The following is a 13,166-nucleotide window of genomic DNA, read 5'->3' on the forward strand; positions in this document are numbered from 1 at the left end:
CGGGCTGCGGTGCAGTCCCGCTCGCAGCGGGGTGAGGGTGTTGTGAGGCGCCGCTCGGGTCCTGCCCCTCAGGGGGGAGCGCGGCTCCCGAGGACGAAGGTTTGTGGAGCCGGGTGGCTTCTCTGCAGTAGCAGCCAAGCCGGTGAGCGTAGGAGCTACCGGGGTGCGCCTGTCCCGGCTCTGCTGGCCCCGAGAGCGTTTCCCCGGTGTTAGCAGCCTCCCGTGGGTTTCTGCTCCGTGAGCTTGTCCTATCTTTTGGGTTAGTTTTCTGTGTATGCAGCGTCGTAAAAGTCGTGTGGGTTCCTCGGTTTTACCGGTTCTGCCCTTTACAGTCCTCTTTAGGGAGAGAAAAAAACCCCAAACAAGTTGGTTTTGGTTGGTTAGTTGTCATCACCTCACTTCTGCAGGTATCTGGAGGCAGGAGGGTTTATAAAGGGACCACAGTCGTTTTGAGAGGGACTGATAGCATTTCGCTCATTCGGAGCTGCTTGGAAGATGGTACAAAGCCACCTTTGAGAGAAGGGATAGAAGGTATAGAGCATGGCATCACAGCTCTGAACGAGAAGTTCAAGTAGGAGACTGTTGTACAGGATAGCTAACAAAATGACCCAAGCCAGAGTTAAGATGGTTAAAACAAGATGTGGGATGATCAGACAGAAGCATCTTGGAAAGCTTAGTTGCTAAGGTAGGGCTTAGCCTCAAAGGACATCTCTGTCCATGTGACAGCACTGGTGTTACTACAGTGTTTTAGTGGTGGTATATGTTCTTGTAAGAAGCACACTGCAGATGGGAGAGGTTTGTTGAGCCCGGATAACTCTGTTGGTATAGCATGAGAAGTGCAAATGTCCTCCTTTTTTTCCTAGGTAGTGTCAAAGAAACTGAAATAGGCATTTTAATAGTTTATGTTAAAGATTGGTAAAGAAAGGTGAATGATTTGTAAGCTGTGGCAATATTAGTAGATGGGATAGTGGAGGAAAGTGGAACACTGAAGGGAACTGAAAAACTGGAGCAGTTAGTAAACAGATCAACTTTTCCAGCGTTAAAAGGCCTGTTTTGAAACATAACACTCGTGCCTTGTGTTCCTGCCTGTATTATCACAGGGAAGAGTATCTTTCAGCTTTGAGTCTGATTTCAATGTGTCCTTTGTGTTTGCAGTGAGGAAATGAATTGGGGGTTGATACTGAAGTTTGAGAATCTGGTGCAGCTACGTAGTGCTTGTCGGCAGCTGCGGACTCTGTCCTACAGGAGAGTTTCCAGAGCACAATGGAAGCCTGTGCAGTCATCTGCACATCCCATGGGATCCGTCCTTCTGTATCCACACTTCTGGCAAGAAGGCAAATCAGTTGGTATCGCCTTATCGCAGCGCAGACATCTAGCTACAAAGGAGGTGACTAACAACATCCAGAGATCTCTGGGTTTATGTGGAAACTGCAAGAGCTCAGTTTGAGGGGTTTGATTACAAAAAAAAGAGCTTTATTAATGAACATAGAGAAGCTTTTATAAATGTATAAGACAAAACGTACTTAATATATGAGTGCACTGTGACTTCCTCTCAAATGTTAAAGGGCTTTTACCAGCAGCATCATGAATCCTGCAGAGGCAGGAAGAAGTTAGTTATTACAAACAGAAATGAAAATTATTATGTTAATTTCCCCCTTGTTTTGAAATAAGATTAAATGTAGTATGCTGTACATTTTAAATATTCAGCGTGATAGGTTATTTATCGTAATTCATTAGTGTCAGAGTAAAAAATACGTATTTATATCATATGGCTTGGCTTTTTTTTTTTTACATCAACGATTCACATCATTGTCTTTTTAATATTGTTTTTATTATTTCTTACTTTATGCCAGCTGTGTGTTCCTATATATGTGTCTAATTCCATGTAGGAGACAAAAAAGAAGAAAAAGAAGATACTGCTGACAAAAGGTGAAGTGGAGATAAGGCAGAAGATGACTGTTGAGGAACTTGCACGAGCTATGGGTAAAGACATAGGTGAGAGCCTGCTTTGTTGTTTGAGATCAAATGAAACACAGCAGTTAAAATCTGTCATGCCACTTTCAAGAGTGGCAAAAGGAAAGATGTCTATGATGGCATTAGTCAGTGGTTGTTAATCTCTCCCTTAGCAAGGTAGGTTGTACCCATACCAAAGTAAATGTTAGTAGACACGATGGCAGACTAAAGAGACAAAAATCAGGCTGTCCAAATTACCAGGTAAGACACTTTAATGTGAAGAAGCCAGGACTCTCTTCCATCTCCAGCAGAAAGGTTTCAGACCCATGTGGGCTGTTCTTCATGACTGCCTTTCCTGAGTGCTAAATTATTCTGGAAGGAAAAACACTGCACCCTGGTTTGTCAGAGCTGGACCCCTGTGTGTAAGGAATTTGTGGCTAAAGAGAGAAGGCATAAAAGAGCTTCAGCCTGTAATCCAACCCTTGGGTCTTGAGTTCAGGAGCAATATGTATTTCATTAAAACAAGTCATTTGACTAACAGGGAATGGGAAGGACTGGTCTGGAGACACTCACCTCTTTAAGTGACTGCCCTAACAGTGGGGTTACAGAAGCAGACTTGGTCTTTTGACCCATGAACCATTCTGGGTTCTACAGTGGCTCACCTTGACTAGTTTTCAGTGATGTTTTGGGGGTTATTAGCATGTTTTGACGTTGACATTTGGAATAATTCCATACCTATATAATACCAGTCTCCAATCTCTTTTTACCCAGCTGGGTACCTTTTCTGGCAAACTCCCCTCTCAGCAGTGAGGAGGGAAGCAGAAAAGTCCGTTGTGTCTTGCTGTATATTTCTGAGATAGATTTGTAATGGTACTTAGGTGGGTGTGCAGCAATTTTTGACTAGTGCATTATGTTCTGTATTCTACTAGAAAGCAAGGGGCATATAAACAGATTTGTGAGATTTCCTCTCTCCTTGAATCATTGCTATTTGGTTTAGGTGAATTTCGCTTGTTTCCTTCTTAGGGGTTAATGGAAAAGCAAGCTCTCAAAATCCGAGTGAAAAATAAGATTCTAGCAGCTAATAAGTCAGTCATTTCAGTAAATGTTTGTCAGTCAAGTTCTTCTCTGAGAGTCTGTAGCATAAGAGGGACTTGCAAATAAATCGGAAGGAAAAATGCTTTGTGAATGATATTTATTGGCATGCTATAAACTACTAATGAAAAAGTCTTAAACTGTATGAAGTGGGATGTTTTTGCCCCACATGTGTTTGTGGATGTCATTGTTAAATGTCTTTATCTTTTTACAGATCATATTTATGAAGTGCTGCTATACACAGATGTTGACCTTGATTCACTAGAACCAGATTCCATCTTACATGAAGATCATATCAAGCTGATTGTTAAAAAATCAGGAATGAAGTATAAATCAGCAAAACTGAAAGAGGAAAAAGAAAGAGAAAACACAGATGCTGTCAAGAGGTAAGTTGTGAACTGTTCTTTTTAGTTCTTTTTATCCTACTTGTTTTTCATTCACTGTATTTCCTTTGTTACGATGATATGTTGGTAATATCTGATACAGTCACAATCTGGTAATATTTAAAAGGTAAGTTTTATTATTCTGGTTTCTTTGGCCATAAAGTTGATACTCAGATTTGATTTGGTTTAGGTGAGCTTTTTTCTATGCTGTTTCCTGAAGAAAAGCAGATTCTTCTTTGCACTACTGAATTGCTGTATTAATTGATACAGCAGTGAGGCTGAGTACTAACAGAGCTAACTGTGGGGTGTAGCTGGGAGTTGTGATCACTGTGGGGAGCCTTACCCTTTCGTCACGGAGTTGTGGTAAATGGCTCTTCATTAGCCATAGCGGGTGTGCATGTCACTCGATGAACTTTTGGGGCATTTACAAACCACCTCTTTGTTGTTCTAATTATAGACCTCCTGCAGACCCAGCAGTACTAACCCCCAGGCCCCCCGTTGTTACCATCTTGGGCCACGTAGATCATGGGAAAACAACCTTACTTGACAGCCTGCGAAAAACTCAGGTGGCAGCAATGGAAGCAGGAGGCATCACCCAGCACATTGGTGCTTTCCTTGGTATGAACCACGTGTACGTGCTTATGTAGAAAACAGCTTACTCTCCACCTTGCATCCCGGGATGACTTGCTGCCAGTTCAGTTTTGCAACATAAACAGTGTATATGTAAACAGTGAAAAAGGAAATTGTCAGTTGTGGTAACTGTGTGGATGGAACTTAAAAGTGGATTGTCTGTACCTCAGACCATTTTAAGTGTTCAAGGCCAGGTTGGACACAGGGGCTTGGAGCAACCTGCTGTAGTGGAAGGTGTCCCTGCCTTCCATGGCAGGGGGTGGAAGTAGCTGAGCTTTAAGGTCCCTTCCAGCATAAACCAGTCTGGGATTCTCTTTTGGATTATGGAAGATCCCAGGACACTTCTTCTTTCCTGAGAATTTGAAAGCAGCTTTGACCTTTTGCCAACAGTGTCTGCCTAAAATATGTCATTATTACTAAAAACAGTTCTTAAAGGGGTGATTCTTGATCTACAGTAGGTCAAATAAAGCTCTGAGAAATGTTGATTTTAAGTGTACCATACCCATTTGTTCACAGTGCATTTGCCTTCTGGGGAAAAGATAACTTTCCTGGATACTCCTGGACACGCAGCTTTTTCAGCCATGCGAGCAAGAGGTACCCATGTTACTGACATTGTCATACTGGTTGTAGCAGCAGAAGATGGAGTAATGCAACAAACTATAGAATCCATTCAACATGCTAAAAATGCAGGAGGTAAGATGTTCACCTTGTTAACATTACACTTTCAAGTGCAGGCCCAGTACTCAAAGTTAATGCACAAGGTGTGTGCTGCTGTGCAGTTCAAATAGTGAGTGCTTTGCAAATGTTCATTTATCTCTCAAAAGAAACTCCTTGCACTGAAATCTACAGACTTGGGAAGTAACTGTTGTAGTTCCCTTCCTTCTCCTTTGGGAAGGTGTTTGAAAATGGACTGAATGTTGCAGTAATACATAAAGATACTCAAATACTAACGGTTTTGCAGGTCTTGCAGGTTTGTGAGAAAAGAACTTGTAGGGGGTCTGTGTGTGGGGGTTATCGTTGGGGTTTTTTTTCCTAGTAAGACAACTCCTCCAGCTTACTCGTGGTAGTTCAGATCTCAATGGCTACTCAGGGAATAGGCACCAAGGGAGGTCATGTGCTCTGAGTGGTCATAACTTGCTCTAACCTTTCGTTGCAGTTGTGCTAGTGGCAGCAAGTTTTGGTTAGGTTGGTAATGAGTTTGTTCTCTTTTTAGTTCCTCTTATCCTCGCCATTAATAAATGTGACAAACCTGAAGCTGATCCTGAAAGAGTAAAAAAGGAATTGCTGGCCCATGATGTGGTCTGTGAAGAGTTTGGAGGTGATGTTCAAGCTGTAAATATTTCTGCACTCAAGGTAAAGTTTTGGTGGAAAAATGGTGTTCCTGGGTATCTAATATGTGCCTACAGCTGCAATTTATTTGTCAGCTGGAAAATAAAATGCTTTTATCTTCCTGGTAGTTGACACCTTACCATGAGCTACGTGCTGCTGGCTCTCACCAGAATTACGTGAAGCATCCTCCTATCATATTTTGAGGCTCAGACCTTCAGTGAGCAATAATATGTCAGTTGTCTTCTGGGTGTGTTTTCAGGTTAATCCTAATTGCTGTTTCCTCATATATCTGCTCACTGTATGAAATGAGAGTCGAGGTTGTTGATAGTGCTATGCAGGAAGAGGAGAATTCAAATGAGGGTAAATTATTATTTTCCTAACAGATGCCTAATCACAGGAATGTAGTTCTGTGGCAATCTTACAGGATTTACCATCATCCTGACAAACAACTGAGAGCTAAAGAGTGCAAATTCAAGTAAAATCAGGACTTTAGTTTTGTGGTGGCCAAAGCAGCTTTGTCCACACTGCTGCAGCAACATCTTAGCCTATTTCTGGCTTTCTGAATGCATCCCAAGTAATTTTCTAAGCTTTCAGGCAAGTCCAAGACCTTTTGAAGTTGTGTCCTTACATTTTAGAATAGGCATACATAAAAATGGCTTCTCCATTCACCTCTGTAGCACACGTTGTTGCCCTGATTCATGCAGATCTGGATCTGCTGACTGATAGTTAGCTTGTGGTATCTGTTCTCAAAACCAAAATGTAGTTAGAACAAAGAGGGGGGAAAGAGAAGAAAACAGACCAAGAGTTTTGTCTCTATGATGTCCTGGAGTCTTGACGGGGTGGTGGATGTCATCAAGTTTCAGTTTGCATGTTTTGGTTAGTTGGGGGTTTTGGGGGCTGTTTGGTTGTGTTTTGGGTTTGTTTTTCAATTCCTAATACACTTGTAGCAGAATATTGCAAGGCTTATTTTTTAATATATATATATTTCTCTGTTTGTATGGTTTATACAGGGTGAAAATCTGGTGGTTTTAGCAGAAGCAACTGTTGCTTTAGCAGAGATGTTGGAACTGAAGGCAGATGCCACGGGTCTGGTAGAGGGGACTGTAATCGAGTCTCGCAAAGACAAAGGGAAAGGGTAAGTAACCTGCTGCCTTTCCGGTTTTAATGAAGCAACTTGTAACAGTGCAGAGATGCTGTTCAGCCAGTTTGTACCTCAGGATTTATGTTTAACAGTGAACTCTTTGTTGTTATTGTTGTTAAACTGTAACCGTTTCTTTACATTGTTTGTAACTAAAGCATCAAAATGTTATTGTACTGCGTGAGAGGCAGAAAACAAAGTTATAAACTGATAGTGCAAAATTCCTCATATTGCTGAAATGAAATCCTGTAAGCACAGGAAACAGCTTAAAATGCTACAACAGATGCAATTTTTTAAGTTTCATTAAAAGATAGGAATGATGAAGTTAATATAATACATACACAATTTTTTGTGAATTATGTGTAACATGATATTGTGCTCTTTTAAAAGGAACCTGTGGTCCCTTTGCAGGTAGAAAAGGGATAATAAGGTGTGATTTGCCCTCTAAAAATGAACTGAATTCTAGAAAGTTGTTGGGGTTTGGGTGGGTTTTTTTGAGTTCACTAAATGTGTTAAATGTGTTTGCTTACCAAAGCTAACTGCAAAAAAGGGGAGAAGAGCCACTTTAATTTTGCCTGTTATTTTTCTCCTCTCTCTTCACTAGTCCAGTTACCACAGCCATCATCCAAAGAGGAACTCTGAGAAAAGGCTGTATTCTGGTTGCAGGGAAGACGTGGGCAAAAGTGCGTTTCATGTTTGATGAGAATGGCAAAGCTGTCGATGCAGCCTCTCCCGGCATCCCAGTGGAAATCATGGGCTGGAAGGAAGTCCCTTCGGCAGGAGATGAGATCCTTGAAGTAGAATCTGAGGTACAGAAAGATCTCTTTAATGGAAAACTCACACTGCAGTCAGGTGGAGGGGAAGGAGCTGAGTAAAAAGTAAGTGTTAGCTTTTGTTCTAAATAACCTGGATAATCTGGTCAAACACAAAGGCTGAGAAGAGTATTAAGACCTGAACTAGGTGCTCTGAAAGAGGAATATCCAGGATATGTTCTGTGTTCCCTTCCTAAAGGCACAGAAGACTTTTATATGATCACACTATCATCCTACCGGGGGAACAATCCACTACTTAATTATATCAGTGCTTTAATTTTAGAATGAGAGAACTAGTTTCTGTCAAGAATATGCATAAAATAAAGCTCGAAATAGGTGTGGTGAGAGCTGGCCAAATACCACATGGAATAATGAACAATAATTCTCTTCTGCAGTGCAGTTACCATAAGAATAAGCTTTGAGTCATGTCATAGCCCAGGGAAGAAGCTATTGTGCTCATTCTCTGCCATCCTTGCAGCAAAATCTACTGTTAAATGTGAAAGTAAATGAGTGAGCCTGTAGAGAAGATAGAAGATGCAAATTACTGAAGCTGCATTCGTGTGGAGTTTTCTGGTGCAGTGCTTGAAAGGTGATGTTTTTGTCTTCTGCCCAGCAAAGGGCGCGTGAAGTTGTGGCTTGGAGAACCTACGTTGAACAACAGGAGAAGCTGAAAAAGGATGTGGAAGTTATTGAGGCAAAGCAAAAGGAGCACAGGATGGAATATGAGAAGAAGCAAAAGCCGCTAGCCCATCTGACCTGGAGGCAGAGGAAGGCTGTGCTGTACAAGGCCAACAAGCATGTCATGTCTTTAAAGCCTAAAGAGAAAAGAGAGATGGACAAAAACGTGCTATCGGTAATTGTTAAAGGTGCTGCTCTATTCTGTTTAAACATTGGGTTTGTGCTTCTCAAATGCTCAGTCTGAAGCATGACGCTAAACTAGTGAGAACATTCTGTTACCAGCAGTTTGATCATTGCAAACCTGAACAGGTTATTGAACCTCTCTCAGTAAGAGGAGGGGCATCCAAAAACATCCAGTGTTCAGAAGGATGAACTTCCAGCAGGGACAGAGCAACAGGAAAATTATAAGCCTGACCCCCTAACCCAGAAACTCCTGAGTAAAACCCATATAAGTGTCTCTAGATATAAATATATATTAAAAATATACATATTAAAAGAATGAAATACAGGCTCTATGAGCAGCAGTACTGCATCAACAAAATGAAGGACAAGAACAATTATGCATTAGTTAAAGTGGGCCAGAGGGAGCTTGCTTTGACCTCATATTTAGTGATACACAGTGACAGTAGTAGCTGATAAACCCTGCAAACCTGACCTGAAAATGACTGCAGATGTAGATCCTCTGGTGCTGTTGTATTTATTGAGTTCATTTTTGGGATTAATAGACTTGTTAGAAGTGTTTTAACATCCTGCTGAAAGTAAGAATGCCAAAAGCCTTCCTGTTGCGTAGTGTGGAGTTGCCAGGCGTTTAGTTCTACTTCAGTGTTTCTCTGACGTGTACGAAGTGAGCAGTGCTTCTGTTTATACACACAGGTGATGTGGATGGATCCATTGAAGCTATTCTGAACATTCTGGACAGCTACGATGCTGATAGTGAATGTAAATTGGATATTGTTCACTTTGGAATGGGAGATATCAGTGAAACTGATATAAGTCTTGCTGAAGCGTTTGATGGTGCGTGTTTAAAATGGATTTACAATTAGTACAAACTCTTTATTGAAATGGGTAGGACTCATTCTGGTTTTGTTCTCTCAACAATAATTAGCAGCATCAATAAGGTAAACATGTATCTTAAAAATGTTTCCTTTAACGGCAAACAGTGCAGGTGGGGGAGGCTAGAAATTCCACAAAACCAGAAGGACTTTTGGCAGGTTGAATTGTTAAGGTTAAACTCTGACTCTTCACTCTGGTTGTTTTATGATTGCTCAAACAGGGTAAAGCTAGAAAAGTAGGTTACAGAAGAACTCCCTTTTGCTCAGGGAGGTAACTGGAAAGACTGCTGGTAGTTGTTCCCATATGTACCCTGTAATGCTTGCCTGCTGTAGACCATGGGGTCATTGGACCTGTGGTAGTCCATACATGGACAAGAATGATTTAAAAGTTCACTTCCAGATTGATTTGGACAACCAAGCTGTTTTTCCAGCCCCAAAGTGGGAGGTTCTCATCCTTCACATGAGCTCTGGTGAGTTGTAAGCATTAGTTCCTGCTTTGAGACCTCCAGGTCTGTCAAGAGGCAGACATTCTCTGACGGCCTTTTTAGCCATTAGTTTAGATTCAAGGTTAGTAGCAGTCCATGTGCAATAGTGGGAGAAGTAAATAGTTTCTCCTTAAAAAGGAAGTAGTAAAACGCTGTTTCTTGTTTTGCTAACCACTAATTCTACGTGTTCTGCAAGTGCAACATTACAGAATAGACTTACTGGATAAAGAGTGAGCTCTTGTAGTCATCACTTGCTGTTTATTTTATTTACCAGGTGTTATATTTGGATTCAGTGTGAAAGCCAATGAAAGTATGAAACAGCTGGCTGCTAAAAAGGGAATAAAAATTAAACTTCACAATATCATCTACAAACTTGTTGAAGACTTGAAAGATGAGTTGAACAGCAGGCTCCCGCTTTCTGTGGTGGAGAACACAATAGGTGAGTATTCATGGAGTGAGAAATTCTTGCTTCCTAGTGTGGCCTAAGGGTTATTCTCCAATGACGTGTTCCTGTTGTAACAAGTATTTAATATTCTCCTATAGGTCTTAAAAAGCTTGGTCAGCGGAAGTGTAGCTTGCTTCTGCTTATTGCCAGTTTGCTATTCTTACCTACCTCATACAACTTCACTTTTTCCTTTCAGGGGAAGCTTCTGTTCTCAACATCTTCTTTGTAACAGTAGGAAAAAACAAAATTCCAGTAGCTGGATGCAGGGTGCAGAAGGGGCTGCTGGACAGGAAAATGAAGTTCAAGTTAATCCGCAACAGGGATGTTATTTGGAAAGGTAAGTGGCAGGAATTGGGTCCAGACACTGTTGGTGCCCTGTGATATTAGTGCAAAATGTGTATGTCATAATCATGACAGAAAACGAAACCACTTCTTGTTCTCTGCTGTTACTGACTCTCTTTTTTTGATGCACTTTCTCTTTGTAGGATCTTTATCATCACTGAAGCATCATAAAGATGATGTCCAGGTAATAAAAGCAGGCATGGATTGTGGATTGAGTTTGGACAAGAATGTAGAATTCATTATTGGAGATGAAATTATTTGTTATGAAGAAAAAGAAGTTCCACAGACAACTTCCTGGGATCCAGGATTTTAAAAGGCATTAACACTAAAGGACATTTATTGTTCCTGGCTGGCCTTCAACTCTTCACATTAAATGGACTTTCAGAGATGCACATGAGCTTCTTCTTATCTGATGTTTATGTAAAAATGTCCTGCTTTTAAATCTTGGCAGCACTGGAACACGGGATAAACTGTAACAATTGACAGCAAGCAGCTCAAGTGTGTGAAGCCATCCATCTATGATGTCTATTGATTCCAAACAGCCACACCACCTTCTTCCTCCCTCCCCGCCAAGCGCTGCTATACAATTTCTCAGTATGTAGTAGGACTCTACTACCCTTTTCTCTGAGCATTGTAGACATGACTTCAGACCTCTTACTCACCTGTTTTTCCAGACTATCATCTTTACTGTTTACTACTTTCTTGTTTGAAGAGACCACTTCCAAGGTTAGCCAGTGTCATTTTTTTCCCACTGCCACTGCTACCAGTTATCTCCTTTCAAGGAGACATAACTAACCAAGGCCACTCTTTAAAGAAGTTGCTGCTTCCATCTAGGAACAAACTCTTTCATCCTAGTTGGCAGTCAGCATCCAAAGTTTCACAGATCTTTCCTGCTTATCAGAGAGGAAATACAGTGCCACAGGAAGCAGAAATAACTCCTTAAACTGTACAGAAGTTCAGATTTTTATTGTCTAGTACATTTACTTGTCTTCTGGTTTATTGAAGCAGTATGTCAGACAGCACTTGCCACAGTAGTGTCTGTCGAAGTGACTTGCCATGAAGACTCCGGCCCCACACTCCTCAGAGGGGCACTCCCGGCGTAGACGGCTGATCTTGCCGTTCTCATCCACCTGGGAATCATGGAATCAGAATGGTTAGGGTTGGAAAGGACCTTAAGATCATCCCTGCTGGGCAGGGACACCTCATCCTAGAGCAGGTTGCTCCAAGCCCCTGTGTCCAACCTGGCCTTGAACACGGCCAGGGATGGGGCAGCCACAGCTTCTCGGGGCACCCTGTGCCAGCGCCTCAGCACCCTCACAGGGAAGAGCTTCTGCCTTAGATCTAACCTGAACTTCCCGGGTTTCAGTGTGACCCCATCACCCCTTGTCCTATCACTACAGTCCCTGATGAAGGTCCCTCTCCAGCATCCTTGTAGCCCCATTCAGATACTGGAAGCTGCTCTGAGGTCTCCACGCAGCTTCTCTTCTCCAACAACCCCAATTTTATTAACCTGTTCTCATATGGGAGGACAGAGGGGCAGTATCTCCTAATTGCCACCTTTGAGCATCAATGATAAATTTGAGTGGTTTTCTTTAGCAAAGTCGTTTTAGTAACAGTTACTACATCAAACTTCTTGAAGCAAAGTTCAGAAGTGCCCAGTTGCAACAGTTGGTTTCTTTTTTATTTAACAGGTGGGATATTTGCAAATAGAAAGAATTTAAATACACCAGGCTACACAGAGACTATTTACAGGCTTTGTCTTCTTCGTGGTGAGAGCTCAGTTTTCATCAAGCCAAGTTCTACATACCTTGTAGTACTTCAGCACTGCAAGCTTAACCTTCTTTCTCTTATGCTTATTCTTCTTGGGGGTTGTGTAAGACTTCTTCTTTCTTTTCTTGGCACCACCACGAAGTCTCAGCACAAGGTGAAGAGTTGATTCCTGTTTGGAAAGCACATGAAATAGATTAAAAAAGCATTTAAGCAGGTTTTTATCTACAGAAAGTAGATTTCAGGTTAGGAAAGCTCCAAAAGGATTATTCAATATACAGGCTCCAGAAAACTGGCTCCTGCATCACAAACCCCAGAAGGCTCAATTGCTGTACCCATATCCTCAATTCTAACTGGAATTGCAGCATGATTTCCTAATGCAGCTACACCAAACTGTGAGCTGGTTGTAGCTCCTCCTTCCCAGTGGCACTCACTGCCCCGTCAGGTTAATCTGGCAGAAGTGAGCAGGACTTTTCACCCCAGCCCCCTAACGCAGCTCACCACAGCAAGCCAAGCGCCCAGGCTGACAGACGGGACACACTAGAAGCAGAATCTCTATACTTCCCCAGTCAGAAGTGCCACCCAACCCTACATCAATTCATTTGGTTGAATCCATCTGAAACATTGCTTGGGCTCAGCAGCAAAGGCCAGTCTGCTCCAACAATGCTCTGTGCAGCCTCTCCTACTCACTTTTTGGATATTGTAGTCAGACAGTGTGCGTCCATCCTCGAGCTGCTTTCCAGCAAAGATCAGTCGCTGCTGATCAGGAGGAATGCCTGATGGGGACATGAATCAAGATTAAATGAAGAACATGATCTATGACATTCTAGAGTAAAATATTAGGTTAGTGCAGATGATCACATGTGCATAAGATATACATCCATCCATCCATCCATCCAAAAAAAAGAGAATAAGTGCATATCGAGCTTACCTTCCTTATCCTGGATCTTAGCTTTGACATTTTCTATAGTATCAGAAGGCTCAACCTATTAACAAACGAAACAGACTCAAAACACACTTTGCCTTTCTGTTAGCCCAGCCACGCAGAAGAGCCACGAGG

The 13,166-nt window shown here is 41.9% G+C and overlaps 2 protein-coding genes across 2 annotated transcripts; one reads left to right on the forward strand and one right to left on the reverse strand.

Moving 5' to 3' along the window:
• The first annotated feature begins 1,161 nt into the window (after positions 1–1,161).
• Positions 1,162–10,728, forward strand: MTIF2 (mitochondrial translational initiation factor 2). Its single transcript, XM_010013571.1, has 13 exons — positions 1,162–1,387; positions 1,890–1,995; positions 3,260–3,431; positions 3,886–4,046; positions 4,575–4,751; positions 5,272–5,411; positions 6,398–6,522; positions 7,130–7,334; positions 7,951–8,203; positions 8,889–9,029; positions 9,827–9,991; positions 10,194–10,334; positions 10,483–10,728. The coding sequence occupies exons 1-13, from the start codon at positions 1,163–1,165 to the stop codon at positions 10,650–10,652; spliced, it is 2,181 nt and encodes a 726-aa protein (XP_010011873.1). The 5' UTR covers position 1,162; the 3' UTR covers positions 10,653–10,728.
• A 562-nt stretch (positions 10,729–11,290) lies between these two features.
• On the reverse strand, positions 11,291–13,092 carry RPS27A (ribosomal protein S27a; the record flags this gene model as incomplete). Its single annotated transcript, XM_010013573.1, has 4 exons — positions 11,291–11,469; positions 12,147–12,278; positions 12,797–12,882; positions 13,038–13,092. Coding segments are annotated over 4 exons (423 nt in total), but the record flags the coding sequence as incomplete, so codon positions are not given.
• Positions 13,093–13,166: the final 74 nt, after the last annotated feature.

Source organism: Nestor notabilis, unplaced genomic scaffold, assembly GCF_000696875.1.
Source record: "Nestor notabilis isolate BGI_N333 unplaced genomic scaffold, ASM69687v1 scaffold31854, whole genome shotgun sequence".
Lineage (NCBI taxonomy): Eukaryota > Metazoa > Chordata > Aves > Psittaciformes > Psittacidae > Nestor > Nestor notabilis.

What these genes read in the sequence shown, in the direction of transcription:
- MTIF2 (XM_010013571.1), top strand. Translation starts at nt 1,163, where the DNA reads ATGAATTGGGGGTTGATACTGAAGTTTGAGAATCTGGTGCAGCTACGT. An exon ending in AACACAGATGCTGTCAAGAG is followed by an intron (nt 3,432 to 3,885) that starts GTAAGTTGTGAA and finishes TTCTAATTATAG; the next exon opens with ACCTCCTGCAGACCCAGCAG. An exon ending in TCTTGCTGAAGCGTTTGATG is followed by an intron (nt 9,030 to 9,826) that starts GTGCGTGTTTAA and finishes TTTATTTACCAG; the next exon opens with GTGTTATATTTGGATTCAGT.